The sequence below is a fragment of the Pogona vitticeps genome, chromosome 2 (genome assembly GCF_051106095.1).
Source record: "Pogona vitticeps strain Pit_001003342236 chromosome 2, PviZW2.1, whole genome shotgun sequence".
NCBI classification, from domain to species: domain Eukaryota; kingdom Metazoa; phylum Chordata; class Lepidosauria; order Squamata; family Agamidae; genus Pogona; species Pogona vitticeps.
In genome coordinates, this window is record NC_135784.1 from 28,927,506 (window position 1) to 28,955,391 (window position 27,886).

General features: G+C 45.2%; 2 protein-coding genes and 1 long non-coding RNA gene across 5 annotated transcripts; 2 read left to right on the forward strand and 1 right to left on the reverse strand.

Annotated features, from left to right (window-relative positions):
• Positions 1 to 466: 466 nt before the first annotated feature.
• LSM2 (LSM2 homolog, U6 small nuclear RNA and mRNA degradation associated) lies at positions 467 to 27,278 on the reverse strand. 3 transcript variants are annotated; one of them, XM_072989094.2, is made up of 5 exons: positions 27,154 to 27,278; positions 4,391 to 4,458; positions 3,849 to 3,879; positions 2,997 to 3,056; positions 467 to 1,389 (listed from the first exon to the last, which is right to left on the reverse strand). In XM_072989094.2, exons 1-5 carry the CDS (start codon positions 27,154 to 27,156, stop codon positions 1,264 to 1,266), a joined length of 288 nt encoding a protein of 95 aa, XP_072845195.1. In that variant the 5' UTR covers positions 27,157 to 27,278; the 3' UTR covers positions 467 to 1,263. The 3 variants fall into 3 exon arrangements, with proteins under 3 accessions (XP_072845195.1, XP_020671019.1, XP_072845194.1); XM_020815360.3 differs by lacking the exon at positions 27,154 to 27,278 and adding an exon at positions 6,101 to 6,233; XM_072989093.2 differs by lacking the exon at positions 27,154 to 27,278 and adding an exon at positions 5,660 to 5,753.
• Positions 10,870 to 11,660, forward strand: LOC144587574 (uncharacterized). The gene is made up of 2 exons (XR_013542720.1): positions 10,870 to 11,201; positions 11,521 to 11,660. It is a non-coding gene; the product is annotated as an uncharacterized LOC144587574 (long non-coding RNA).
• LOC110091286 (nmrA-like family domain-containing protein 1) lies at positions 14,319 to 21,557 on the forward strand. Its single transcript, XM_072989091.2, has 5 exons — positions 14,319 to 14,552; positions 15,966 to 16,198; positions 16,952 to 17,201; positions 18,997 to 19,187; positions 20,000 to 21,557. The coding sequence occupies exons 1-5, from the start codon at positions 14,507 to 14,509 to the stop codon at positions 20,168 to 20,170; spliced, it is 891 nt and encodes a 296-aa protein (XP_072845192.2). The 5' UTR covers positions 14,319 to 14,506; the 3' UTR covers positions 20,171 to 21,557.
• Positions 27,279 to 27,886: the final 608 nt, after the last annotated feature.

The window sequence follows — 27,886 nt, forward strand, 5'->3', positions numbered from 1 at the left end:
TTATTTTATACATTATTTCAAAAAAACACATTGTTAAAAAAAAAAACACAGAGAGACCCACCCCTTCCACAGAAGCCACCAGGATAACATCGTTTCAGAGACACAAACCCAAGAGGATTATTTCTCTCTTCCTGGCAACAGTAAGTGAAGAACTTTGACTTTGCTTCAAAAGGAAGCACAGCTTTGCTTATTGTGGCCTCTAGCGGTACAAGAGATCATTGTACTACAATCTGCAATGCTTATTAATAAAGCAGCCTAGAGTTGGCCATTGAATGGAATTCGATAGATCAGTGGTTCCCAACATTGGGTCCCCAGATGTTCTTGGACTAAAACTCCCAGAAGTCTTCACCACTTGCTGTGCTGGCCAGGGTTTCTGGGAGTTGCAGTCCATGAACATCTGGGTTAGCCAAGGTTGGGAAGCAGTGCCATAGACTGGTGCTCCGAAATAAAATGGGCAGCCAAGGTTCATGGGGCTTAAAGTCACGGTGTCCCTTTTGCTCCTGCAGAAATGCTAAGAAAAGAGCAATTTACACTGATCGCCCACCTCATGCATTAAATCAAGCATGAAGCATCTTCAGTGTTAGTTCTCTCTTGCTAAGCAGCAGAAAGAGCTAGGGGTCCATGTGGACCAACATGCCCACCCACTGTGGCCAATGCTTAATCAAAACAACATTTCAGCAGCCTTTCAAAAGAGTTGGAGTGCAACTCCCATCGCTCCCAGGGGAGACGAGAGTTTTACTCCAACACAATCGGACCTACCCCTAGTGAGGGAAGGTTGAAGCCAAAGTTTGCAGGGGAGCTATTCATGATGAAAGGGGACATGAGCCTTCTGCCCAAAAGGAACTTTTCCATCCTGAAGCTGTGTCACGGAAACGAAATGCTGAATGGGATGAAAAGAGAAAACGAAACCAACGAGCTACGAGGCTCTACAGAGGTAGGGGGAAAATTGCTGCTGTTATTCAGTCTCGGATCCACCTACCCGGAATAACACAGAAGACTCCAGGCCTTTCCCCCAAAATTATGAACAAGGAAACTCAGATTACAGATTCCACTGGAGGAATGGAAACAAAACATGAATACTTATGGATACACCTTCTTTCAACCATCAGAAGTACACCTTGGCTAAATGCGTACACACACACACACAATTCTCGGTGGTTCCCTCTCTCTTAGAAATCGGCATGGTTTCCCCGCATCCTGCAACACTTCCCTTAAGGGAGCGGGCAGGACAGGGGAAAGGGGTTGGGGGAAGAGCAGCAGCCCTCACTGCTTCTGCTGGAGGGCCTCCTTGCGCGCCGCATCTTGCAGCAGCTGGGTGTCCACCTCATCGGCCGGCAGCTGGACGTAGCGGACGACGGAGCCTCGAATGAAGCAGTTCTTGACGGAAAGCTGGAAGAGAAGAGCACGACATGCTGCAGAATTGGGACGACAAGCATTGGATTCAGAATCTCCGCTCCACCACGAAGCCCATGTGGGGCAGAGAACTGTGGTCTGGTTGCTATGAGCCTGGTCTACCGCACAGGGCTGTCGTGAGAACAAGGGGTGCCTTTTTTTTAAAAAAGGAAGTTCTCTCCATTTTACTGAATTCACCACATTCATCTGTTGCAAGGAGAGAAAAAAGCACCAAGGTTTTTATGGCACCTTAAAAACTGATCAGTTTTATATGATTGTATTTTTAAAATTAGTTTGCCATCGCCTTTGGAGGGTTTTTTCCCTTATCATTTTTTTATGATTTGGATGGTTTCTGGTAGATACATGGGTGGCTTGTGTGTTACTAGTTGCTAGTTGCCAAGAGTAGTGGCTTACCGCTAGATAGGCGGGATAGAAATGTAATAAATCAATCAGTAATAACTAAATATTGTAAAGCTTTCATGAAGGAGCAGCCCATTTCTTAATCTGCATGGCCTATTCACAGCTAGGAAAGGGGCAGAAAAAAAAATTAAGGAAGTGTTTCTACTGTCTGTTTTTTTTTTAACTGTTTTCTGGTTCTTAAAAACAATGTTAAGTGCTGGATCCTTCACAGAACTGCCCCCATCTGAAGACATGGGCTACAGTCCACATAAACTTATTGCAAATAGAATTTGTTCCTCTTTTAAGATGCTATAAGGTCTCTCTCCTCCATCCCTTCTTGAGGTAAAGAACAAAAGTATTGATACACAAGAGTACAGGTGCTGGTGCAGTAGCAGAGCAACAGAGAAAACGGGCTTGTATCAAATCAGCGCATTGGTCTATCAAGCCTAATTCTGTATAGTGACTGGCAGGAAACAAGCTTTAGGCAAAATTGTTTCCTCTCCCCAACTTAAGACATGAAGGTTTTGCACGAGAGCACCTGCACACAAAGCAAATGCTCTAATCCGGTTACAGCAAATTCATACTAATGTGTACATTTTCTCCCACCAAGCATACAAACGCACAGCTCAACTCGACGCGTGTCTACTCTATAGTAAGAAGCCCCTATGCCAATGATGGCGAACCTTTTTGAGCCTGAGTGCCCAAACTGCAACGCAAAACCAACTTATTTATTTCAAAGTGCTAACACTGCAATGAAATCTGAATACTGAGGTTTTAATTAAAAACAACTGCCCCTGTATTGTAAAGGTTAAATGCTTCTTTTTTTTCCTAGGGGTGGTATTAACAGAGAAATAGTTACTGGTCCTCCAATGGCAATGGCAACTTATGGCTTGCGTGCCCACAGAGAGGGCTCTGCGTGCCAGCTGTGGCACATGTTCCATAGGTTCACCATCCCTGCCCTATGCTAACATCTTCTCAAATACAAAACACAGCCACGCTTCAGATTTTATGCAGCCTCTTATTCTAGTCACTCTTTGGAAATAATTACAGACAGTTGCCGACTAGGTGGGAAACCTCCGCAGGCTGCTTTAGAGACTAGAAATCCCCCTTCTAAAAGCTAGCAAGATGCAAGTTATTGCTACAGCCATGTTGGTCTGTACTTCTTACCCCATGCCAGCTCCCATCAGCCTATGTCTAGGACTCACCATGTGAGGGTATTTCTCTGGATCCGTCACGCTGATGTCTGTGAGCTTGATATTCAGGTACTGCAAAGGACAGAGAAGACAGGCAGGTAGGTGGGTGGGATGTGCTACAGGAATCCTCTCTCTGCAATTACTCATTCACATACCTGAGCCATCACTTTATAGCGCAGTTATTAATGTGCATGCACAAAATCTGTTCTGCTATCCCTACCTAGGTCACATGTAATGTGCTCTACACAGGGCGGTCTTTAACCATGGCTCAGAAGCTTCAGCTGGTGCAGAATGACATTTTTGCTCACACACAACAATACAAACACATAATAACGACATGTCATCCTGTTGATTCCAACATATGGTGATCCTTTTTTTGCACAGCTTTCTAGGTACAGGATGCTCAGAGGTCATCCACTATTCCTTTCTTGTAGGAGTGTTTTCAGACTATGCAGCCTGCCCACGGCTACAGAGGCTGGCTCTTCTCCAAGGAGCTACAGCAAAGAACCAACCTCCTCATCTCTGCCTCTACTCACTCACTGAGATATCCAGACAGCTGAACATATAACACCAATTCAATAGTAGCTGTGCCGGTTGTGAGAGAATTTTCAGGCCTGATTTACAGTTCTGGCTGTAATCATAGGGTCCCTTCCAGCTCTGCAGTTCTAAGATTACTTAAAATTTAAAGAATTTAGGGCTAGGTTCACAGAATGACCATTGGGACATATAAACTTTGGCCAATAGCGGAACAGATGTAGTATTATCATCTACTATTCCACACCCTGAATTATCTACTCCACATTCTAAGAATAAGTCAGGCTATTATATTAATACATAAAGTTCAACTCAGGAGGGTATTCATACCTGATCCACAGAGTGTAGAGTCCCGCATATACTGTATATAAAAAGAGGAAGACAATTAAAAGTTAGCCATGAAACAGGAGATCTCTATCAGCACAACGGAACTTAATTAGGATTGTGCCTGGCCCTACCATTAGACAAATCAAGGCAATAACCGCAGGTGGCACATACCGGGGCAAGTGGGCATCAAAGGCAGGTCATTTCTCCTGAGCATGTCAACTCTCTTGAAAGGCACTCCCCAAACCAGCCTGCTATCCTTGTGTGTAGTGGAGGAGGCTGTCCCACACTCAAAAGCTAAAAGGAAACTAAAACTGCCAGTATGCTTTGATTCCATACCACAAGTGGGAAAGAGGGCACAAGCTACACAGTCACCTCCTTTGCAAAACTAGTCCTGCATTTTCTTTCTTTGTTAAAACAGGGGTGGAAACTGGGGACTGCAGGCAGAGAGGGACATGGAGAAAGAGACTGAGACTCCGGAACCAGGACTTCTGGGTTATCTTCAGAGGTGGCAATATCCAACCAGCAGGGAAAAAAACCAGACCTACCTTAAGTCATTTTTCAACTCAACCACCACGTCCTTCCCTACTAGGGACTTGAAGAAGGAGTAGAAGAGCTAGGTAATCAAGCAAAGAGAAGACAAAAGAACAAGAGAACACAAGAAGTCACCAAACGATAGGAGATTCTGAGAAACAACAACAACAAAAAATTCCACATTTCCTAAACTGTTTGGCAGGAAAGAATGTGTCAAATACATCGCAATGCAAACATGCATTTCTCTGGAAACCAAAGCTTTAAAAGGTTACTTTTTTAGAGTAATTTCCAGTATTTCCCTGTGCCACGCTGGCAGTGGATTCTGGGAGTTGTAGTTCAAAAAAACATCTTTTTCAAGCTCGACTGCAGACTCAGTTTAGATTCCCCAACATGTAACTTGCATTAATGTATATTCACCCTTCAACATTACAGTCTTTTAAACTTCCTCTCCATAATGGAGCTCACAATATCACCAATTGCTTTGCACGCTTTTACCAAAAAGGTTCGTCTTTCTTTGCTAAAAATGTCAGGGTCCCCCCCCCCAGCACCTCTGAATGGCTCCTTGTTTTGCACCCAAAAACAAATGGATCAGGCTTGTTTTTATTTTTACATTTACCAAATGCCCTTCATAGGCATCCTTCAGTCTCGAGAGACTATGGTAACATGCTCTGAATAGAGGGGTGTCCTCTCCAGAGCATGAAGCCTGGGTAAAGTAATATGGAGGATAGGCTGTTACCCAAGCAGCAGATCCCACCCCCTCTCCACGTTGCTGAAATGGTCCAATGGAAAGGCCAGGGCCAATACAACTGGTTCCAGTAACGTCGCAGGAGTTGACTGAACGACATGAACTGCCTCCGGGACTCCGGCTCTGGATTTTGCCTCGAGGTTAACTCCTGAAGCCTTTTCCATCAGTGGATAGAGCCACAAGGCAGTGGAGGTTTGAAATCGGAGTTTTCCTTCTCCTAGATGGGCTGCCTTCCATGGCTGACCAGTCCCACCTACCCAGGTGAAATAGATAAGTTTCCCAAAATGCAATTGCCCCCATGGTGTTTTATGCCTGAGTGGAAACTTAAAGCTTGCCTATTTTCACCATTACACACCGTCATGGAAACATCTACAAAAAAGGAGAACAAAACAAGCCACGGATTTGTACATGTCTGTTTACATGTGCAGATGCAAAACTAGGAATTCTTTTCAGAATTTAAATAGAAGGACAACAACGCCCCCCCCCATGGCTGTGAAAGGCTGTGCCTGGTATCCCAGGGGGTAGGGTGGGTGTTCACCATGAATGGCATCTGATCTTGAAGGCACCTGATCTTTGATCTTCCTCTTTTCTCCTCTTCATCGTCAAACGAAGGGCACCCTCAAAAAGAAGGACTGTGCTCTAGCAGCTATGGAGGTGCGGGGCTGTCCTCCTTCAAAGAGGACGTGCGCCCACCCTGCACCCCACCACAATCAAGCTTTAAGGTGGGCACAAACCGTGTTGCCTTTCCCCCACAACACAACATAGGGCCACAATGCCCGTCCCTCAACCCCCCCCATCTCCATGGGGTTCCACCTTGTCCTCTCTACTCAAACTGAGGCCACGCCACCAGCGCACAACGCCAGGGGTGAGGAGACCCACGTATCTTAGAGAAGATTCTCCGGTGCCCATCACAACCCCCATCCCAGCCTCGAACCGGAGCAAGAGCAAGGGAGTTCTGACGTCACACACGCACACTCACCATAGCACCTGCTGGCAACCCCAAGTCCCCGCGTGGATCCGCCGCTTCGGAACCAGAAAGAACTTCCCGGGTTGCGCATGCGTCCTGGCAACCTTGGCGAAAGCCGAGGGGAAGGGACGAGACGTAATAGCTTGAAACTCACTGGGAAGCGAATAGGAAGGAGCTCTTAAAGGGGAGGACGTCCAATGGCGCCTTAAAGGGGAGGGCTGTCTGTTCCATCGTCGGTCTTTGGGGTTTTCCGAGAGTATTAAAACAAAAACGACTTGCAATCACCAAGACGGGCGAGGTGGGTGGGGCGTAAGGGTTGTTTTTATTTATTTATTTATTTATTTATTTATTTTAGCGGTCAAGAAGTTAGCTAGCCTGATCAATGAGAAGGTGTTGGGAAACGACTTGCATCACAACATGTTTGGAGAGCCAGACGCTTCCAAGTTTTGCCAATAAATAAGTGCTGATCACAAAATTGTCGGTAAATGAAACTTCCAAGTACAGCAATGGGGCAGTGCCGTATATGTTCTCGTGGATATAGGGACGGGCCAGGGCTCTGGAGAGCAGGGTTCGAATCCCCTCGTGGACATGGAAACGCCCTGGGGACATTTAACCACTCTTTAAATGTACCCCCCCCTTAACTTGAAAACTTTATTAGGGTCGCTGTAAGCATAGAGCACATATACATATACATCTGACCATCAGGTGTTATAAACAGGAAATCAGAAGACTCCCCAGGAACTGACTGTACAGATGCTTCCCCGAATTAATGGGCTGAGAGGACTGGATTACATTTGGCCATAGGTAATCTTGGTCAAATCACTAAAAAACTACCTATTTGGAAAACATCATACCTGCAAGCTCAGCTAATTAGCCTATCTGTCAAATGTCCACCATCTTAAATGTTTTAAATGCTTTGAATATTTTTAAATGTTTTCTTTTGATGTTTTGAGTTTATTGTTTATTTGTATTTTGTTATTTCTATTTTTTGTTATATTAAATGGTACTTGATGGAATTTATATGCTGTAAGGTAAACCACCCAGAGTGGCCTCGGCCAAATGGGTGGTATAAAAATGAAATAAATAATAATAAGAAATAAATAATAAATAGATTAAAGCCAAATAGATAATTTGACCTGGTGGATGCTTTCTTTAGCATGCACAACTGCTTGTTTGATGTAAAACGTGAAGGGTGCCAAGATTATTTCCTGGCTTTTTGCTTGTCTCTAATGCATTAATCAATCAGCCAGAGACAGAGAGATCAATAGATATTTGTTTATTTTCATCTGAAAGCCAGCAAATAGTGGCAAACTTCACACTCAGAAAACATGTGGAGAAGGAGTGTGCCACGCGCATGACAGAATATACTTTTTAAGTTTTAAATGAGAAGCGGGTGGCAAGGGATGAGGAGGAGGAGGGATTGTAGACGTCATCCCTTTCAGTTCCAGGCGGTTAGACCTCCAGGTCCCTTATCGCTGACCAAGGACACATTCTGAGTTAGACTACTTTAGTTGCAAGCAACAGCAATTCAGACAGCCTCCCCCCACCACTTGTCTATTCTTATCTGCTAAGCAGAAACCCTGACACAATAGGTTTATACATTTATGTAGCAAAGCAAGTTACATTAAGCAAAGTTGTTATGTTTAGGCTAAGATACATACTGTATATTATATGTATTAATTTGACCCCTTCAAAAGTCCATGATGTCAAAGAACTCACACTGGTCTTCAGTTGATGCCCTGATGGGCATCAAAAGGCTTTTGTATTATTTCCATGACTATACAGCCTTTTCCTGATTTTTCCTGAATTGTAAGATACCATGGAATGGTTGATCAGGGTATCAACTGAAGACCAATGTGAGGTCTCGGACATCATGGACTCTTGACATCAGGCAGTCTTGGGATATCTGTTAAGAAACCCCCCCTCCCCTGCTTTTCTCACTTCTATTTAGAAATAACTTGCTTCTCACACAACTGTTGCTTGGAGTTGCCACCTCTGCCCTCTTTCAAAGGCTGTGCTTCTTTAACAATTGCATGGCAGACAGAAATTCAGCAGGTGAAACTTCTTCCACAGTCCCCATTACACCATTATCAAATTACACCGTTATCAAATTGCCTTGGATTGATAATAGTCTGCTTGGCTCAGAAAATATGCCTGCTCACCATTCATTACATTGGGAAGAAATTTCTCAGAGTGTCACTGTGTTGAACTGCCATGCCCCCAAAACAATAAACAACCTTGTGACATGCTTAAACCACATTTTACTCAGCATGAGCTTTCAGGGATATGGCTCACTGGGCCATGTTCACAGAAACTCGTCCAAAATCTTTTCAGATGCTGGGCTCAATTGCCAGGTTTTGCGGTTGTGGGTGGCCACCCCAGAGAGGCCACAAAAATTACAACCCAGAGACAGGCTTTCTCTGTGGTGGCCTCAACACTATGGAATGTGTTACCCATGGATATCTGCCAGGCTCCCTCCCTTCTGGCCTTTAGGAAATAGGTAAAAATGATACTGTTTGAAGAGGCCTTCAGAAACCTCTTACCCCTTTGACATCCTCGTAGATCCATGAATGGGATACTGCTCTTGATTAACTGTTGGCTCTAGGTTTATTTTATATTTTGATTTATACCTGCTTTGGTCTGAATCTCATTATTTACGTCTTTATGGGCTGGCTGGGCAGTTGTGCTTTTAATAACTATATTAGCCACCCAGAGTAGTGCTTGGGCATTAGATGGGCAGGATACAAATGGAATGAATGAATAATCCATAAGGTCCTTTCCAGCTCAATGGTTCTAAGATGATGATGGAGGGGGTATGAGGGGGTAAATAATGCAGGAAGAGTATTTGCAAAGAAGGAGCACTTGCAGGGCAAGCTACCCATCTGGAGGAAGACAAATAAGAGGAAGGAGACAGAAGGCTTAACTTTGTCTTAATGACGTTCCGCTAAAAGAAAATAAACTGCTCCTGTCAGCAATCAGCTGTGTAAAAGAAGCAGGAACTCTGACCAGACTCATATGATTGATGAGATGCTGGGGGAGAAGCTTGTAGTGTTGAAACATTATTTGTGCATCCTGCCTCTTGAAATGCAGTGAAAAGGGTGGTTTTACCTCCCCATTTCTAAAGTCATCGGGTTTAAAAAAAAAAAGCCTGAAAAGACAGGGGAGTATAGAAGTTTCTACTCAAGCAGGAACTTCCAAACTCTTCCTGTGACTAATTATTCTCAACCTTGCTTTATTGGGTGACATCGCTCTGTCAGTTGCATGACCCACAGTCAACAGCTTTGATCTCCACTCTGAACCCCAAGAAGAAGACCCACAAGGCTGTCTTGGAGTGTGTGGTTGTGTTTATGTTCCCCTGTCACCCGAGTAGCATTACAGTTGTAAAGGTCTACCAGAAGGAGGACCACTTCTGAATGCTTTGTACCTAGAAAAACCCAACAGGAACATTTAGTAGGGTTGGTACAACTAGACTTGATGGCAGATAATGATGATGACTCCCTGGAAAAGACCCTGATGTTGGGAAAGTGTGAAGGCAAGAGGAGAAGGGGACGACAGAGGACGAGATGGTTGGACTGTGTCATCAAAGCAACCAGCATGACCCATCTCCGGGAGGCAGTGGAAGACAGGAGGGCCTGGTGTGCTCTGATCCATGGGGTAATGAAGAGTCAGACACGACTAAACGACAATGATTATGATTAGTTTTTAGTATATAATTCATTTTAGACAGCTTGATAATGAGGGTTCCCCCCCTTAAAGATCTTAAGTAATTAAATCTAAAAAATTATGTTGAACCCCAATCCAGCACCAGGCAAGTTTTGTCAATCCTCACACAACAGATTCTCCCATATGGCAAACAAAAAGAATGTCTGGTGTCCTTAATTCAAGAACCCCTTCTGCTTTGTTAACATGGTGGGCGAGCTCAGTGATGGTGAACCTTTTTAAGCCTGAGTGCCCAAACTGCAACACCAAATCAACTTATTTATTTCAAAGTGCCAATACTGCAGTTACAACCTGAATGCTGAGGTATTAGTTTAGAAAAAACTGCTCCTGCACTGCAAGGGTTAAATGCTTGTTCCCGCCCTCCCCAGGCGGTATTAACAAATAAATACTTACTGGTGGGGCAAATCTGCCTTCCAGTGGAAGGGAGTTCCAAAGGCTGGGAAATTCTTTGAAACACAGCTGCATCTTTGATAGTGCAGGGATGGTGTTAAAATAATCGTATGTGTTTCAAACACTTAGGTTGTTTTCTTAACGGGCTCCTTATAACATCTTTTTCATGGCAAGGGCAAGAAAAAAATGTCCTAAAAGAGGCAAAAAAAAAAGCATCAAAGGCTTCATTGTGCGACTGTGCCCATCCTTATTCATTTATTACTTTCATCCCCCCCCCCCCAGCTCAGGGCTTAGGAAAGTTCCTTTTGGTGCAAATGCTGGAAGATAACTTTTTGGAGCACCAGCCTAGAATCCTGTCAGAAGGCCAACATGGGGAGATTTAACAATCAGAGGGATTGGTGACAGAGGATACATTAATAGGCCACAAATTTAAAAAAATCATGCAAAATGCAAGCTTTTGTGGATGAATCACATGATCAGAGGGACTGTTGACATCATCTTCTGGACTCAGCCAATCCTGAGGGTGCTGCTGCTGCTGCTGCTGCCTTGGGAACCCAACCCCACTCTCCTGGGTCTTTGTGACCTCAGAGAGCCCCACCTCTCTGCTGGCAGATAAAATGGGCTTGCTGGGCAGGGCAGGAGACCAGAAGGGAGGCCAGTGGCCAGAGGGCAGTCCAGCAGAGAGAGCGGCAGCAGCTGCAGGGGACCTAGCCCTTTGCCCAAGCCAAGTTCTGAACTTGCTAAGTGGGCTTGCAAGTTAACAGCTCGAGGCTGGCGGAGATCCGTGGCTTGAAGCTGGCTGATGTCGGCGATGGACCGGGGGGAAGTCGGTGGACATTGGCAGACAGAAGCTGGTGGAATCTCCCTGCGGAAGCTGGCTGAAGCCGCAAGGTGGAGGCTGGCAGAGGTTGGCGGATGAAGCCGGGGGACGTTAGCCTCCTGAAACCAGCTGGCGGAAGCTTGGTGGACATCGTTGGATGGAAGCCCGGGCGCGTGTGTGAAGGTGTGTGTGTGCCGGGGGATGGCTGGTATGTGTGTGTGTTAGAATGTGTGTGTGAATGGGCTGGCTGGTGTTCCATGGGGATGTCACCAGAGCGTGTGTGTGACCCAAGCATTTGGGAGCTGGTGGAGGCTGGCTTCAGAAGCGGAGTGGAAGAGATGAACGGGTGGATATTCCTGGTGGAAGCCAGTGTATGTTGGCAGGCGGAACTTCGGGATGAAGTTGCCAGAACATTGGTTGGTGGATATGCCTGGGTTGAAACTGGTTGACGCCAGTGGATGAGCTTGCCCCTTAGTTGTTGTTCCCCCCCCCTCTCTCGTAGGGCCCGAAGCCTCCTCTTCCCCAGGGGGATGCGAGGGACCAGAAGGCAGGCGTCCTGCTGGAGCTGAACCAGGCTGTTGTCTCCGCTGAGGATACCCATTTAGCCTCTTTTCCAAAACCAATAAAAGAATTTTCTGGAATGGTTTTGAAGTGTTGTCTTGTTTGTCAGGGGCTGTCACGGGATTATCTTCCCCATCCCCTCATTATATCTGGGGCCCAATGCCTGGGGTGGGTCTTTGTGAAGTCATGGTGTAGGGCCCTGTGATGTCACAGGAATTGGGAACATAATATTTCTCCATGCATGTGTGAGGGAGTGAGCTAGGCATTGTGGCTTCCCTGTTTGAGCTCCTAAGCAAGTATATTATGTGTCGTGTTGAACAGACACAGGAAGCCAGTGAGCCCTGGTGCCATTCGGAGAGGGTTGGAGTTGGGTACCTAAACACTGTGGCCACCCTGTAACAATAAACGAGACTCGCTCCTTCCCTTCCACCACTGCTCCTCACATTTGTTTGCCTGGCCTGGAGATTCAAGGGAGCCCAGCCATTTCCTGGCACAGCAGCTCATTCTCTGAGACCTGGCAAGCCTCATCATCATAAACACCATGAGCACTCCACGGTCTTGCAAAGTACTGTACAAGTGGGGAGAAAACATGCCACTTCAAAGAAGCTTCGAGTCCAACCTGTCATGCCGCCTAGAGTGGTCTTAACGATATAAATAAAATAAATAAAAAATAAAAATAAATAAATGGCAGTGCCACAACCAAGGAAATGGAAATGGGCAATGATTTGGAGATCAGCATACATTAAAATTCATGTGGATCCATGCCATGGATAGATGGCAAAAATACACTGGTACTGCAAAATCTGCTGCTTGAGGGCAGTGGCTGCCTCTGAGTGCCTAGTGCAGTGATGGTGAGCCTTTTTTGAGCCCGAGTGCCCAAACTGCAATGCAAAATCAACATTTATTTCAAAGTGCCAATACTGCAATTAAAACCGAAATGCTGAAGTTTTAGTTTAGAAAAAACAACTGCTCCTGTACTGCAAGGGTTAAAATTTAACTGTTAAATGTTTGTGTCCCCCCCCCCATGGGCCCTATAAATATTTACTGATCCTCCAATCCCCCATTGGGCTAGACCGGTAATGGTCGCCATTGCACCCCTCTGCTGGACCACTGCACCAGCAGAGGGGAGTGCCGAAATCCGGGATCAGAGGACAGGTAAGTTTTTCTCTATGGCAACTTATGGCTCATGTGCCCACAGAGAGGGCTCTGTGTGCCAGTTGTGGCACGCGTGCCATAGGTTCGCCATCCCTGGGCTAGCCTGTTAAAAACAGAAACACTGGCTAAAAGCTAGTAGTAATTTGCAACTGGAGTTCAAGACTCCTTGAAGCAGTGGAATTTACAGAGTGTGAAGCCCCAGCCCAGGGCCAGGAAACATTTGTAGGAGTGCCGTCGCTCCCATCTTATTCTAAAGAGACTCAGACCTCCCCCCCCGCCCCGCCTTCCTCACCTAGGAAAGAGAACAAGAAGGTGGACACTAAAGAGTTGGAGGAACTTAGAAACAGAGAGGGACAGAAACATCAGGGAGTGGATACCCGACATCTGGTGTTAGGGATGAAAGGGTTAAATGTGGTGGTGCAAACCGGTGAGGATTTGGCGGGAAAGGGAGAGCGGTTGGTGGAGGTGGGGGTAGGAGATATAAGAGGGAGGCGGGATGACATCTCGGGTGGTTGGGAGAAAGTCTGGGTCCAGGATCCCTGGACGGGAAAATGGGAACAGGTAAAAGTTCCCCATGAAGAGGCAGAATGGCGAAGGTGTCAGGGACAACAACCCCGGCCCTCTTATTGGGGAGAGACGGAGGCTAAAGAGTGGAGGCGACGCCTGAGAGAGGAACGGGAAGCCGTGGCTCGAGAAATCGAGGCCAAAAAGACATGGCATCTTTCCGAACTCCAGAAGATGGGAGTCTTCCCGGACCGTGGCTGGCCAGTCTGAGAGAGGGGTCCCCAGTCTGGGGTTGGACTGAAGATGAAGAAACCCTACCATTATTAGCGTCAGAGGGAGATGATGGTGACCCGCCAGTACCAGAGAAAGTGTTATCAGGACCACGGGAGTTTGACAAGTTGAACCCTTTTGTTAATAACGTTTGGACACCCTTGCAGTCACGGTTTTGACAGCAAGAGACATTAGAACCTGTACAAAAAGATGTTTCTGTTAAAATGCTGAAGCTATAATAAATGAGGATAATGTTGTTGAGGTTAAACTTTCTCGTACTTTATTGGGTGTGACTGAAGCCCCTACAAACAAACCCTCACACAGAGCAGTTGACTCAGCAAATCTCCATGGATTCAAGGGGCCTACTTTAGTTGTGACTTACTGCAGAATTTTAGCCCATGTTTTATGAAGGAAACACTAGCAAATAGGGTCAGAGGTAAGTTTTCCTGGATTGCAAGGGGATGGTGAAGTCGACTGGTGTCCATTAAATCAATCAAATAGGATTGTTGGTGTTTTAAGTTACTCTTTTACCCATGTTTACAGTGTAATCCCAGCGTATAATAATTCTTCTGAAGTTTAGGATCTAAATGACCTCCTGGTTTACATGTATATACAATTTTTAAAAAATCTGACTTTTATGGACTCCATTCCCAGTAACGTCTTTCAAACTGGCAAGAATAACTGAGCTGCCAGAGAGAGAGAGGCGCCTTGTTTCCTTCTGAACAGCCGTCAGGTCTCCGCCGCCGTTCTGCTCTTGGACAGTGCTTTCGTTTTTAATCTGTGTTTTGTGTGGGGGGGTTATAAATCCACACACACAACCCGCTCTGTTCGGCCATAGCTGCGACCAAAGGGCGGAGTGGGGGAGGAAGTCCGCTGGTGGGAAGGGAAGGGCCTGAGGCGAGTCAAGGACCTCTTGGGTTTGGAGGCGGAGTGAATTTCGGAGTTATTTAGCCAGACTCTCTGCTCGCTGTAGCGTCCGGTGGGAAAAGGGTCCCGTGATGGAAGCCACTCAAAAGAAGACAGTCGTGGTGTTTGGAGCTACAGGTGAGGAGGGGGACCCCAGTTTCTCTGTCAGGCATCTGAAGATGCCCCCTCTCTCTGAATGTCGGGAAGGGCCGCCGCCCCCCCCGAGAAAGGCAAAATGAGGCGCCCCCCCCCCCCCCGTCCTTCAATAGCTTTGGGGAAAGAGCCCGGGGAATCTGGATCGGGACCTTAGGAGTTGCTGGGTGACTCTGCGGTATGTGGTGCTGCTGGTTTAAGGCTAGGTTTTCAGGAATAGACACCAACAACGATAACACCAAATAACCAGCTGCTGCAGTTACGACAGAGGCCAGCAATTTTGGGAATGCCTGTTAGTTAGAGGGAGTTATTGGTTACTTATTATAATTAGTAACCTTACCCCAAATGGGAGTGGCATGGACACTGGTATCCTTCTATTCCTGAGGGAGGATTTGCTGTAAGTAGAGATCTGGATTTAGAGCTAACAGTATGCTTAAGGTTAAGGGGGGGGACCCCCTTCCAAAATATGGAAGGTCAGGCAATATTTGGGTTCTAGTAGGACGAGGGTGGTTGGGATTTTGGTTTAGCAGAAATTGTAATGCTTTCAAAGGGCTGGAACGATTCAGTGGAAAGGGCAACAAGGTGAGAAAAATGTGAAAGCAGGAGGAGAGGAACAGGGAACATGAGAGGTATTGACTCAGTAGAGGAAAGCACAACGTTGAGTGCAGGGCAGGCTTATTAAATTTGTGGGTGGCACAGAATTGGAAGACAGAAATGAAACTCAAAATATCCTGATAGGCTCAAGCACAGGGCTAAAAAAAACAGAATGAAATTTAACAGGGATAAGTTCAGTGGACCTTTGACTTACAGACGGCTTGACTTACAGACTTTTTGAGTTACAGACTTCTCTGGCCGCAAAATTTAGGTTTGACTTGCAGCCTGAGAATTGACTTACAGACCAGAAAAAAACCAAAATGGAACAAAAACGGCCTGTTATGGGATTAATCGGTTTTCAATGCACTGTAGGTCAATGGAGACTTGACCTACAGACTTTTTGACTTGAGAACCGCCTTCCAATACGGATTAAGTTCTCAAGTCAAGACCCCACTGTACAAAGTTCTACATGGGGGGCACCGAACACATAGTTACAAGGTGGGGATACTTGGCTCAGTAGTACTACGAGTGAGAAGGATCTTTACTTCTGGGAGGTAAAGTAGGGGAATCGAACTCCCAAACTCTGGCTCCACAGCCAGACACCTAACCCACTGAGCTATCCAGCCAGCTTAGTGAACTATACAGTCCATGATTTATACAGTCAATGATTTAAGGGCAGCAAGAGCCAGCCTCCCAGTGCAACTCCGAGTGCTACCACCACAGTCTAGTTAGTATCTGGACACAATCTTGTATTTTCAGCAAAAAGAAATTGTTCTGCTATTGACCACCTCTTTCCTTTGGCAGGTGCACAGGGAGGTTCGGTTGCTCAGGCCCTCCTGGATGATGGTACTTTTGGTGTCCGTGCTGTGACTCGTGATCCCAGCCAGCCAGCAGCTCAAGCCCTGCTTAGCCGTGGAGCGGAGGTGGTGAAAGGAGATCTAAATGACCTTCCTGTGTTGGAGCAGATCATGTTCGGAGCCTATGGAGCCTTTGTGGTCACTGCTGGGGATTCCAGCAAGGAGCAAGAAAGCAATCAAGTAAATCAAATACAGGGGAGATAGTTCCCAACCACTCTCTGGCTGAAATCTTGTTGGCATAGCATCTAGCCTGTGGATGGGTCATGGCAGCAGCAGCAGTGGGATTTTTTTTTATAATAAAGAATTTTCCCTTCTCTCCTGCAGCTTTTTTGACTTGCAAAAATTGCTTTTATCCCATGGAAGCCATGGGATAGTAGGAGGAAGGCTTTCATTAGCAAAAAATCATTCCCTGCCAGTGGCAATTCTTAGGAATGAAAGACTTCCTCCTCCAATCTCATAGCTCCCCCAGCTTCTACTTGATACAGGGGAATATTAATGGGAGCGATAGCCATGAGAGTAAACTTAGGGCATGTGTCTGTCATTATCAAAAAAATATCCTGCTGCTGACATCATCGCCCTTGTACAGGTGAAGCTATATCAGCAGGATTTCAGCCAGGTGTTATTTGTGCATACACAATCAGCTATCCAAGTTCTGCTAAATGTTGATAGGCAACTTCCAAGGATTAGAGCTCTCGTATCTTAGGGTTTATCTCCATGCTGATGTAGAACAGCACAGAAAAGATGACTTCAGAAAAAGAACTCCTGTGTCAGAACAGCTGGATAGCTCAGTGGTTTAGGTCTCTGGCTGTGGAATGAGAAGTTGGGAGTTCGATTCCCCCACTCTGCCTTTTTGTCCAGGGCTGGACTCTGTGAGATCCCTTCCGGTTCTGCAGTTCTAAGATGAGGGTGATAATTTCCTTTGCTTTTCTGCAGGGCAGGAACAGCGCAGAGGCTGCCAAACACCAGGGTTTGAAACACGTTGTCTTCAGTGGACTCGACCACGTGGAGAAAGTCACGGGTGGGCGCCTGGAGGTACCATTTTTTGACAGCAAAGGAGAAGCGGAGGCCCATTATCAGAAGCTCGGGGTGCCCTTCACAAGCGTTCGGCTGCCTTGCTATTATGAGAACTTTCTGAACTTCTGCCCCCCACAGAAGGAACCCGGGAAAGATGTTTACACTATAGGTATGGGGAGAGTATCTGCCAAGGGTTCCCCTCCAAATTTTCCTCCCTGGTCTTGCTTCTAAACAGCACCAGCCCAAGCTATTTTGCATCCTGAAGCAAAGTGCATGATGGGACACCCCCCCCCCCAAATGTAGTCATTAAATGTCGCTTCAGCATGGAAAATAGGATTGCCAACTATCTTGTCGAGTTTACCTGAAGGCCAGAAACTCAGGACAGGCAATATGGCACCCACAACACTGACCTCTGATGCCTCACCACTACTTAGGAGTAGTGGCCTGTTGTGTTAGCTATATAAGCCACTAGATGCCACAGCCTTCAGCATGCCTGGAGTTAGCCCTACTCCTGTGACTTTGACAGCCATGTGCCAGCTACAAATTTCGGCTGATAATACTTTCGAATGTCAGTTCCTGGGGAAAAGCAGCCAATCTCCACTATTTCCTTTAAATTCCCTAAGCAGTGGATCCTAACCCAGGCTCCCCAGGTGTTCTGACATTTCAGCTCCCAGTAACCACAGCTAAGTATGCCCAGTAGAGAGGTATTCTGGGAGTTATAGTCCAACAGTGTCTAACAAGTTGTTTTCATGGAGGTGGCTACTCCTGTGTGTGGCAGGAGATAGGAAGTTACCCCGTTACCAGTATGGAAGTAAAATTCAGCAGCCTTTCCAGTGGATGCTATACAGTAAGATCGCTGTATCCTGTTCCAGGATCTACTGTGGATGTTAGAAACTGTGGATAATAGCGAACCCTATGATGGCACATGATTATTGTTATATATAACAGAGTTTCTAGTTCTCTCTCTTGGCCAGTTCTGGTAATTCGTATTGGAAATATATATTTGTGGTTGTTTTCATTTAATATTTTCAGGCTGTGGATAAGTAAAACAGCTGATCCTGATCCTCCAGATACGACAGACCTACTGTACATAGAATATAGGATGGAGACTTTTTCTGCCTGAAGCCAAGTACCAGTCTCAGTTCCATATATACAAGCCAATGAATTGATAATTAAATCTTACTATAACACTGGTTGCTGTAGAATAGGAGGGTACTTCTTATAAAGGATTCCTGTACCTGTCTGGTTGGGCACTGCGGAAACCAAGTTAGGCTGGTAGTTGTGATGTCAGAGTAAAAACCTCTTCCCGGTTTTATTCTGAACTTTGCAGGAGCTGTCCAGAGTCTTAAACCGTATCCCTAAAATAGTTCAGACTGAACTCCAGAATGGATTTACCAGGCCATAGACACCAGATCCATCAGCCTTCCTTTGTGAGAACAGAATCCTGGATTAGGTAGAATATTTGATCTGATCCTGCATGGCTTCTCCTCTGTCCCAGCAGATCTTCAAACTCAAATGGTTTTTTTTAATGGTTGTTGTGGGTTTTTCGGGCTCTTTGGCCGTGTTCTGAAGGTTGTTCTTCCTAACGTTTCGCCAGTCTCTGTGGCCATGGGCATCTTCAGAGGACAGGAGTCGGAACTCTGTATTCTGGTGCTGTTTACTTGGATAGTTGAGTATTTATAGCTGTGGGATCAGGTTTTGTCCTGTTCAGGAGATTGGGTGATTATGGTGATCAGCATGTTTTTTGTTGTGGGTGTATTGTTGTGATAAGGGGGAGAGATTGTCTGTCACTGTGATTGAGAGGTGTTGTTAGCAGGTCTAAAAACCACAACAACCATCAGATCCCAGCCGTGAAAAACTTTGAGATTACAATGATTTTTTTCTTTTTTAATTTACCTGTCCTCAGTGCATACAACTTGTGGCATCAGTTCAAATCAATGTATGAATTAATATTTCTTTTGCAGCAATGCCCATGGGTGATACCCCCATTCATGCCATGTCTGTGTCTGATCTGGGTCCTGTGGTTCTTAACATCTTAAAAGCCCCCGAAATCTACATAGGGAAAACCATCAATCTCTCGGTGGAGGCGTTGACGGTCCAAGGTTTTGCCAGCATTCTGTCACAACACTTGGGAAAAGACATCCAAGATGCAAAGGTAAAAGAGGATACTGACTGGGAACAGTTTTGCTTATTCTCTCTTATCAGTTGTGCACATTGTTTGTGTTCGTGCATTTAAACAGATGAATTCCTTTGTGAATACATTATTTTTCTAAAATAGTAAGTTTGCAAACATCCAGATTTTCAAGGCGAGGTACAGTTTTCCCTCACATGTCTTAAAAGGTTAGAGCAGACTCCTTTCATTCAGACTGACAAATCATGCAGACACATACTGTATCTGTTACAGAGTTTTGAGTTTCTCTTAAAATCTCCTTTTTGTTACACAGTAGAACTACATAGATCTCTGTAGGAGAATAGCTACAAGTTCCTCAGAGTCCACCCCTTTCTCATTAACTGTCAGAGTCTGATTAACACTTTCTGAGACATTTGTAGGGGAAAGAATGGAAAACATGTCTTTACTTCCAGTTGCTAGAAATCAGAATTTTGCATGCTGCTTTCTTTACTGCACACATACTTAGGACCAACCAAACAGATCGACAGCAAATGAACAGCTGCCACCAACAGACAAAAGTGAAGGAAAGAAACATTCCGCAGAGAGGCAGGGCTCTCTGTAGTTAGTGCTGGATAGACAGTCACCCCAGTCCAAAAAAAGTCGCCCCCAGTCATATAGATTATAAACAATATGCAAGGCTGCAAATAAAACTCCCAACAATATCGTGCCTCGGATGTTGTGCAGAATTGTGTCAGCTGCAGCCTGACAACAACAAGTTTAATGATTCATCAGTGAATAATGGGTGGGATGTTAAGAACTGGGAAAGGCATCATTGAAAAAAAAATCTTTTATTTCAGATCTCGGTGGAAGCCTATGAGCAACAGGGTCCCAAGGCCTATGCTGACATGTACCGATACCTCCAAATGAAGACAAGTTATGATGAGGCCTTAACCCGTCAACTGAACCCCAGAGCCAAGAGCTTCCAGCAGTGGGTAGAGGAGAATAAGCTGAAATTTCAGGATCTCTGAACATGCTGTGAGCCCCCCCCCCCTGACCCCCAGTGGGTTTAAGCGACTTCCCTCGTCCATTCTCTATTTCATCAATGAAACTGATGGAGTTTGCCACAGAACAGGGTTTATTAAACTAGGGAACGAATCAGGAACGTCCTCAGCATGAAACCATCTTAGACTAGTTAACGTTACTATCCAGCTGCTAGTTTCTGTGTCCTGTACTTCAGGTCCTATGACCTCAGAAGACGTGTCTCCTAAATGGGTCCATACTGTCAAGCCGGTCAGTGGGGTCTCTGGGATTGACCCAAACAAGGAGAGGTGCTGCAAGGATGGTTTATAAGGGATTCAGGTTCTTCTGGGTCCTCTCTATCTAGGTAATATGTCTCTGTGCCCCAGTTCTGTGATGCATCATCCAGTCTTCTTTCCGCTCTCTCTCTTTTTTTCCTCTCCTCCTGAGGAAATGTTTTATACCTAGATTGCTTTTTCTACCTTGATATTCCCCACCCTCCTTGTTTCTTCTTGACTACAAGCACCCATTCGCCAAGGTCTTTTTACCTCCATCAGGGGCTGTTCCTCCATTCCTGGGCTTTTCCCAGGTCTTGGATTTTTTTTCTGTGCCTTGCTCCCTCCGGCTGTTCCCAGGTGCTGTTCTTCCCTTATGCCTCCTCCTGAGTCTTTGGGGTTTACTGGATCCTCAAGGAAGTCATACTGCAATATATATATTGTGGCAGTATGTATACACAACTTTTGTGTATGTATACACAAACTTTCATGTGTATACATACATACACATATATGTACAGTGGTGCCTCGCTTAACAACGATAATCCGTTCCAGGAAAATCGCCGTTAAGCGAAAACATCGTAAAGTGAAATAAAAAATCCCATTGAAACCCGTTCATTGCATTCCAGTGGGGAAAAAACTCACCGTTCAGCAAAGATCCTCCATACGGCGGCCATTTTCGCTGCCTGTATAGCGAAGAATCCATCCCTAAACACAGCGGGGAGCCACTTTAATTACCTGGTGGCCATTTTGAAACCGCCGATCAGCTGTTTTCTAAAACATCATTTTGCGAAGAATCGGTTCCTGAAGCAGGGAACCGATCATCACAAAGCAAAATTCCCCCATTTAGACCATCGTTTTGTGATCGGAAAAAGATCGTTGTAAAGCAGATTCATCATCATGCGGGGCAATCGTAAAGCGAGGCACCACTGTATGTATACACACACACACTTTCTTTGCCTTCAAGGGGATGGAAAGGAAAATAAAAAAGGAGACACTCTGCCCTGTCAGTCCTCAGGACTCTGTGGTATAAGAGGACACACTCTGGCATTTTCCTTTTATGTCTGAAGAAGTGGGCGTGACCCACCAAAGCTCAAATTAAAATATAGTTGTTAGTCTTTAAGATGCCACTATGATTTTGTCTTTTGCTTTTTTTGTTTTGGTCTCATATTATTTACACAGACTATCTTCACATTTTGTTGCCACTGAATTTTGGCAACACCAGCAGTGGGAACCTGTGTAGCTATCCCCAAATATTAGTGATGACAGAAGTGGTGAAACCTCTGGCATCTTGGGGGTCCCCTGACACAGTCCCTGCACAGCAGAAGTTGCCACCACCTCCTCCTAAAGCTAAAAGGCCAAGCAGCTGGAGAGAGAGAGAGGCTGTGAGAATCCTTTCTGCTATTCACAGAGTAATACGATCATTATTCTGTGCCTTGGCCCTGCAGCATAGATCTCTGATAGTTATTTCCACTTAACAGGCAGGAGCCCAAGAGGTCATGTCAAGAAAAAGGTGACTGCAATAATGTTTATTCGACCTTTATTAGACTCCCCAGTATCAGGTTGTCTGGGATTGTTGACAACCCAGACAACAATTGAAATATCTTTGGAAGAATAGGAACTGGCTTCGCAGTCCATGTCACATAGAGCTGTGCTCATGTTTGAGCCGAAACCGTTTAGCAGGAGCCCCTTTAAGTAGAGGGTCCACTGTAGTATTATCATCTACTATTCCACACCCTGAATTACCTACTCCACATTCTAAGAATAAGTCAGGCTGTTATATTAATAAATAAAGTTCAACTCAGGAAGGTATTCATACCTGATCCACAGAGTGTAGTGTCCCGCATATATTGTATATAAAAAGAGGAAGACAATTAAAAGTTAGCCAGGAAACAGGAGATCTCTATCAGCACAATGGAACTTAATTAGGATTGTGCCTGGCCCTACCGCTAGATAATGCAATAACCGCAGGTGGCACATACTGGGGCAGGTGGGCATCAAAGGCAGGTCATTTCTCCTGAGCATGTCAACTCTTTTGAAGGACACTCCCCAAACCAGCCTGCTATCCTTGTGTGTAGTGGAGGAGGCTGTCCCACACTCAAAAGCTAAAAGGAAACTAAAATTGCCAGTATGCTTTGATTCCATACCACGAGTGGGAAAGAGGGCACAAGCTACACAGTCATGTCCTTTGCAAAACTAGTCCTGCATTTTCTTTCTTTGTTAAAACGGGTGGAAATTGGGGGCTGCAGGGAGGGAGGGACATGGAGAAAGAGATTGAGACTCCGGATCCAGGACTTCTGGATTGTCAATATCCAACCAGCAGGGGGAAAAAAGCAGACCTACCTTAAGTCATTTTTGAACTCAACCACCATGTCTTTCCCTACAAGGGACTTGAAGAAGGAGTAAAAGAGCTAGGGAATCAGCCGAAGTCAAAAGAACAAGAGAACACAAGAAGTCACCAAGCGATAGGAAATACTGAGAAACAACAACAAATGAAACATTCCACATTTCCAAACTGTTTGGCAGGAAAGAATAATGTGTCAAGTACATCACAATGCAAACATGCATGTCTCTGGAAACCAAAGCTTTAAAAGGTTACTTTTTTAGAGCAATTTCCAGGATCTCCCCGTAGCCATGCTGGCAGGTGGATTCTGGGAGTTGTAGTTCCAAAAAAACATCTTTTTTTAAGCTCCATTCCAAGCTCCATATGCAGACTCAATTCACATTCCCCAAGAAGTAACTTGCATTAATGTATATTCACCTTTCAACATTACAGTCTTTTAAACTTCCTCTCCATAATGGAGCTCACAATATCACCAATTGCTTTGCACGCTTTTACCAAAAAGGTTCATCTTTCTTTGCTGAAAATGTCAGGGTCCCCCCCCAGCACCTCTGAATGGCTCCTTGTTTTGCACCCAAAAACAAATGGATCAGGCTTGTTTTTATTTCTGTATTTACCAAATGCCCTTGTTGTTACATACATCTGTGTATATGTATGCACCTAACAACACAGGAAACCTCAAGCAATTGGGGGGGGGGGAGGGTTCCAGCATCTGATGGAGGATAAAGAAAAGAAAAAAGGTATACCTGCCGTCTACAAAAACTCCAAACCTTCTGAACTTCAAGCATCTGGTGAACAGTCCATGAATTGTAACATCAAACAGAGTCACCCTTGGAGCAGAATTCTACAGCTGGTTCTAACTGAAGTCCACGAGTCAACTCAATGTGTTGGCTCACGACTCAGTAATTGATTCTGTGGGTCAATATAAGCCTTAGACCAGTGGTTCCCAGCCTTGGATCCCCAGATGTTCTTGGGCTGCAGTTTCCAGAAACCTTCACTGCCAGCTGTGCTGTCCAGGATTTCCGGGCATTGTAGTCCAAGAACACCTGGAGACTCAAGGTTTGGAAATGCTACCTTAGAGTGAAACCACTTAAACTGATGGGACCTGATTGCACCATTTTTAACCTTTAAGGCATAGCCTTTACTTGCCTGTTGTTACTTACATTTATAAACAGCCTGCAGGGAGTGAAAGAGAGCCTGCTACTCTCATAACCAGGACTTTGTGAAATAGATAAGCTTCCCAAAATGTAATTGCCCCCATGATGTTTTATGCCTGAGCGGAGACTTAAAGCTCGCCCACTTTCACCATTACACTACTGTCGTGGAAACAAAAAAAGAACAAAACAAGCCACGGATTTGTACATGTTGGTTTAATAATAATAATAATAATAATAATAATAATAATAATAATAATAATAATAATAATAATAATAATAATAATAATAATAATAATAATAATAATAATAATAATAATAATAATAATAATTTATTGTCATTGTAAGTAGATACACAGTATACCCATACAACGAAATTCACAGACACCCAGAGACCAGACACATGCACACACATAACATTCCCCAAACACTCCCCACCCACTAGAAGTCCCCCACTAAAAATACAAACATCTACACCTCAGGCCGAGTAACACAGTCCAACTAATTATTCACTACTGGTGGTCTTTAAGCTCATTATTAATTGCAATTATAGCTCTAGGATAAAAACTATTTAGAAAACGTGTGGTCCGAGTCTTAATTGTTCTATATCTTCTGCCAGACGGTAACAGTTCAAAAAAGTTATAAGCAGGATGGGAAGAGTCTCTCAGGATGCTGTGTGACTTCCTCAGACAGCGGGATGTGAAGATGTCATCCAGGGTTGGTAGCTGGAGCCCGATGATATTCTGGGCAATTTTAATGGTTCTCTGTAGAGCTTTTTTGTCCACTACAGAGCTACTCCCAAACCATGCCAGAATGCCATAGGTTAGGACACACTCAATGGTGCTACGATAGTAGGACAGAAGTACATGCTGTGATAAATTTAACTTCCCGAGCATTCTCAGGAAATACAGCCTCTTCTGTGCCTTCTTTATTAGCATGTTGGCATTTATAGTCCATGAGAGGTCCTCTGAGATGTAAGTACCCAGAAATTTAAAACTACCAACTCTCTCCACTTCCTCACCGTTTATGTACAGTGGTAAATGTACATTTCTCTTCCTCCGAAAATCAATTATGAGTTCTTTAGTTTTTTTGATGTTAAGTGTGAGATGATTTTCTTTACACCATAATATCAGTCTTTGTACTTCCTTTCTATAAGCAGACTCATTGTTCTTATTTATGAGTCCCACCACTGTCGTATCATCCGCAAATTTAATAACTGCATTGGTGTTATATAGTGGGGTGCAATCATGTGTGTACAGGGAATAGAGGAAGGGACTTAGCACGCAGCCCTGGGGAGCTCCTGTACTTAGTACCAGGGTAGAAGAATGGTGGGATCCCATCCTTACTGACTGTGGCCTATCTGTCAGAAAATCCTTTATCCACATGCAGATCTCCTGAGGTAATCCCAGGTTGATCATTTTTAAAAACAACCTATTTGGTAGAATGGTGTTAAAAGCAGAGCTACTGTATAATCCACAAACAACAGCCTCGCATAAGTTCCCTGTTGTTCTAAGTGGCTCAGTACAGTATGGAGTACGATGGACACAGCATCATCAGTAGATCTATTTCTCCTGTATGCAAATTGCCATGGATCCAAAGAAGGTGGAAGACTAGCCTTAATGTAATCCAGCACCAATCTCTCAAAACATTTCATAATAACAGATGTTATTATGGTCTATAATCATTGGGAGATACCACAGCTGACTGCTTCGGGACTGGCACTATAATAGATGTCTTCAGGCAAGTGGGGACAGAACACTGCAACAAGGATAGATTGAAAATATCCGTAAAAACTCCAGCTAATTCTGCAGCACAGCCCCTAACAACTCGTCCCATGATTCCATCTGGTCCAGCTGCCTTTCGAATATTAATATTCTGGAAAGCGCGTCTCACAGCTGAAATCTGCAGTACTAGTGGTTGTCTGTCGATGGTAGATTCTAGTGATGTATTATGGACAGTAGGTGCTGGAATAATGGTTGTTCCTGTTTCCACCTCAAAATGGCTGAAAAATTGATTTAACTGCTCAGCCAAAAAATCACTGCTGCTGCACAGACTGTTTTGTTACTCTGCCCCGTGATTTGTCGTAGGCCGTGCCATACTTGATGAGTGTCAGAACTCTCAAGGTGTTGCTCAATTCTTTGGCTGTACATAGCTTTGGCATCCCTAATGCCCCTTTTCAGTTTAGCTCTAGCCTCTCTATACTGTAGTTCATCACCAGAATGAAAAGCAGCATTTCTGGCTTTTAATAAAAGGCGCACTTCTCTATTTAGCCAAGGCTTGTTGTTAGAAAACACTCGTACTTGTCTTGTGGTAGTAATAACATTGATGCAGCTTTTGATATAAAACAGTACTGTCGAGGCATAAGTATCAACATTGTCCTCCTCAGTGTCCAATCAGTGCTCCTAAAGCAATCTTGAAGTTGCTCAGTTGCATCCACTGGCCACACTTGTATTTCTCTAATTGATGGTCTGATTCTTTTAACAAGGGGTCTGTACGATGGAATCAAAAACAGAGATATATGATCTGACTGTCCCAAGCTAGGCAATGGCTTCGTCTTATATCCATGCATGATGTTACAATATACCTGATCCAAGGTATTTTCCCCTCTAGCGGGACAGTCCACATACTGGTAAAAGTTAGGGAGGACGGTCTTTAAATTGGCTTGATTGAAATCACCTGCTACCACCAGCACTCCATCTGGGTAGGCCTGCTGCTGTTTGCTGATAGCAGTTTACGTGTGTAGATGCAAAACTAGGAATTCTTTTCAGAATTTAAACAGAAGGACAAGACCGTGGAAGGTTATGCCTGGTATCCTCTGGGGGGGGGGGGGTTGGGGAGTGGTGGGGGGTGTTCACCATGAATGGGCTCCTTTAAGGCATCTGATCTTTGATCTTCCTCCTTTCTCCTCTTCATCGTCAAACGAAGGGCACCCTCAAAAAGAAGGACTGTGCACTAGCAGCCATGGAGATGCAGGTCTGTCCTCCTTCAAAGAGGACATGTGCCCACTCTGCACGCGCACACACTCACACGCACACGCACACGCACACACGCTTTAAGGTGGCACAGGCCGGGTTGCCTTTTCCCCACAACACAACATAGGGCCACATCGCCCGTCCCTCAACCCCCCCCCCCAATCTCCATGGGGTTTCACCTTGTCTACTTCAACTGAGGCCACGCCACCAATGCCCAGCGCCAGGAGACCCACGTCACACACGCACACTCACCATAGCACCTGCTGGCAGCCCCAAGTCCCCGCGTGGATCCACCGCTTCAGAACCAGAAAGAACTTCCCGGGCTGCGCATGCGTCCTGGCAACCTTGGCGAACGCCGAGGGGAAGGGACGAGACGCAATAGCTTGAAACTCACTGGGAAGCGAATAGGAAGGGGCTCTTAAAGGGAAGGGCATCCAATGGCGCCTCGGATGTGATTCCGCGGCTTAAAGGGGAGGGCTGTGTGTTCCATCATCGGTCTTTGGGGTTTTCCGAGAGTATTGAAACTACTTTCAGTCACCAAAGTGGGGTGGGTGGGACATAAGCCATATTCGTTCGTTTAGTCGTGTCCGACTCTTCGTGACCCCATGGACCAGAGCACACCAGGCCCTCCCGGAGTTCTGTCAATTTCATGTTGGTTGCTTCGCAGACACTGTCCAGCCATCTCATCCTTGGTTGTCCCCTTCTTCTCTTTCCTTCACACTTTCCTAACATCAAGGTCTATTCCAAGGAGTCTTCTCATTAGATGGCCAAAATACTGGAGTCTCAGCTTCAGGATCTGTCCTTCCAGTGAGCACTCAGGGTTGATTTCCTTTAGAATGGATAGGTTTGTTCTCCTTGCAGTCCAGGGGACTCTCAAGAGCCTTCTCCAGCACCACAATTCAAAGGCGTCAATTCTTCGGCGGTCTGCTTTCTTTATGGTCCAGCTCTCACTTCCATACATCACGACAGGAAAAACCATAGCTTT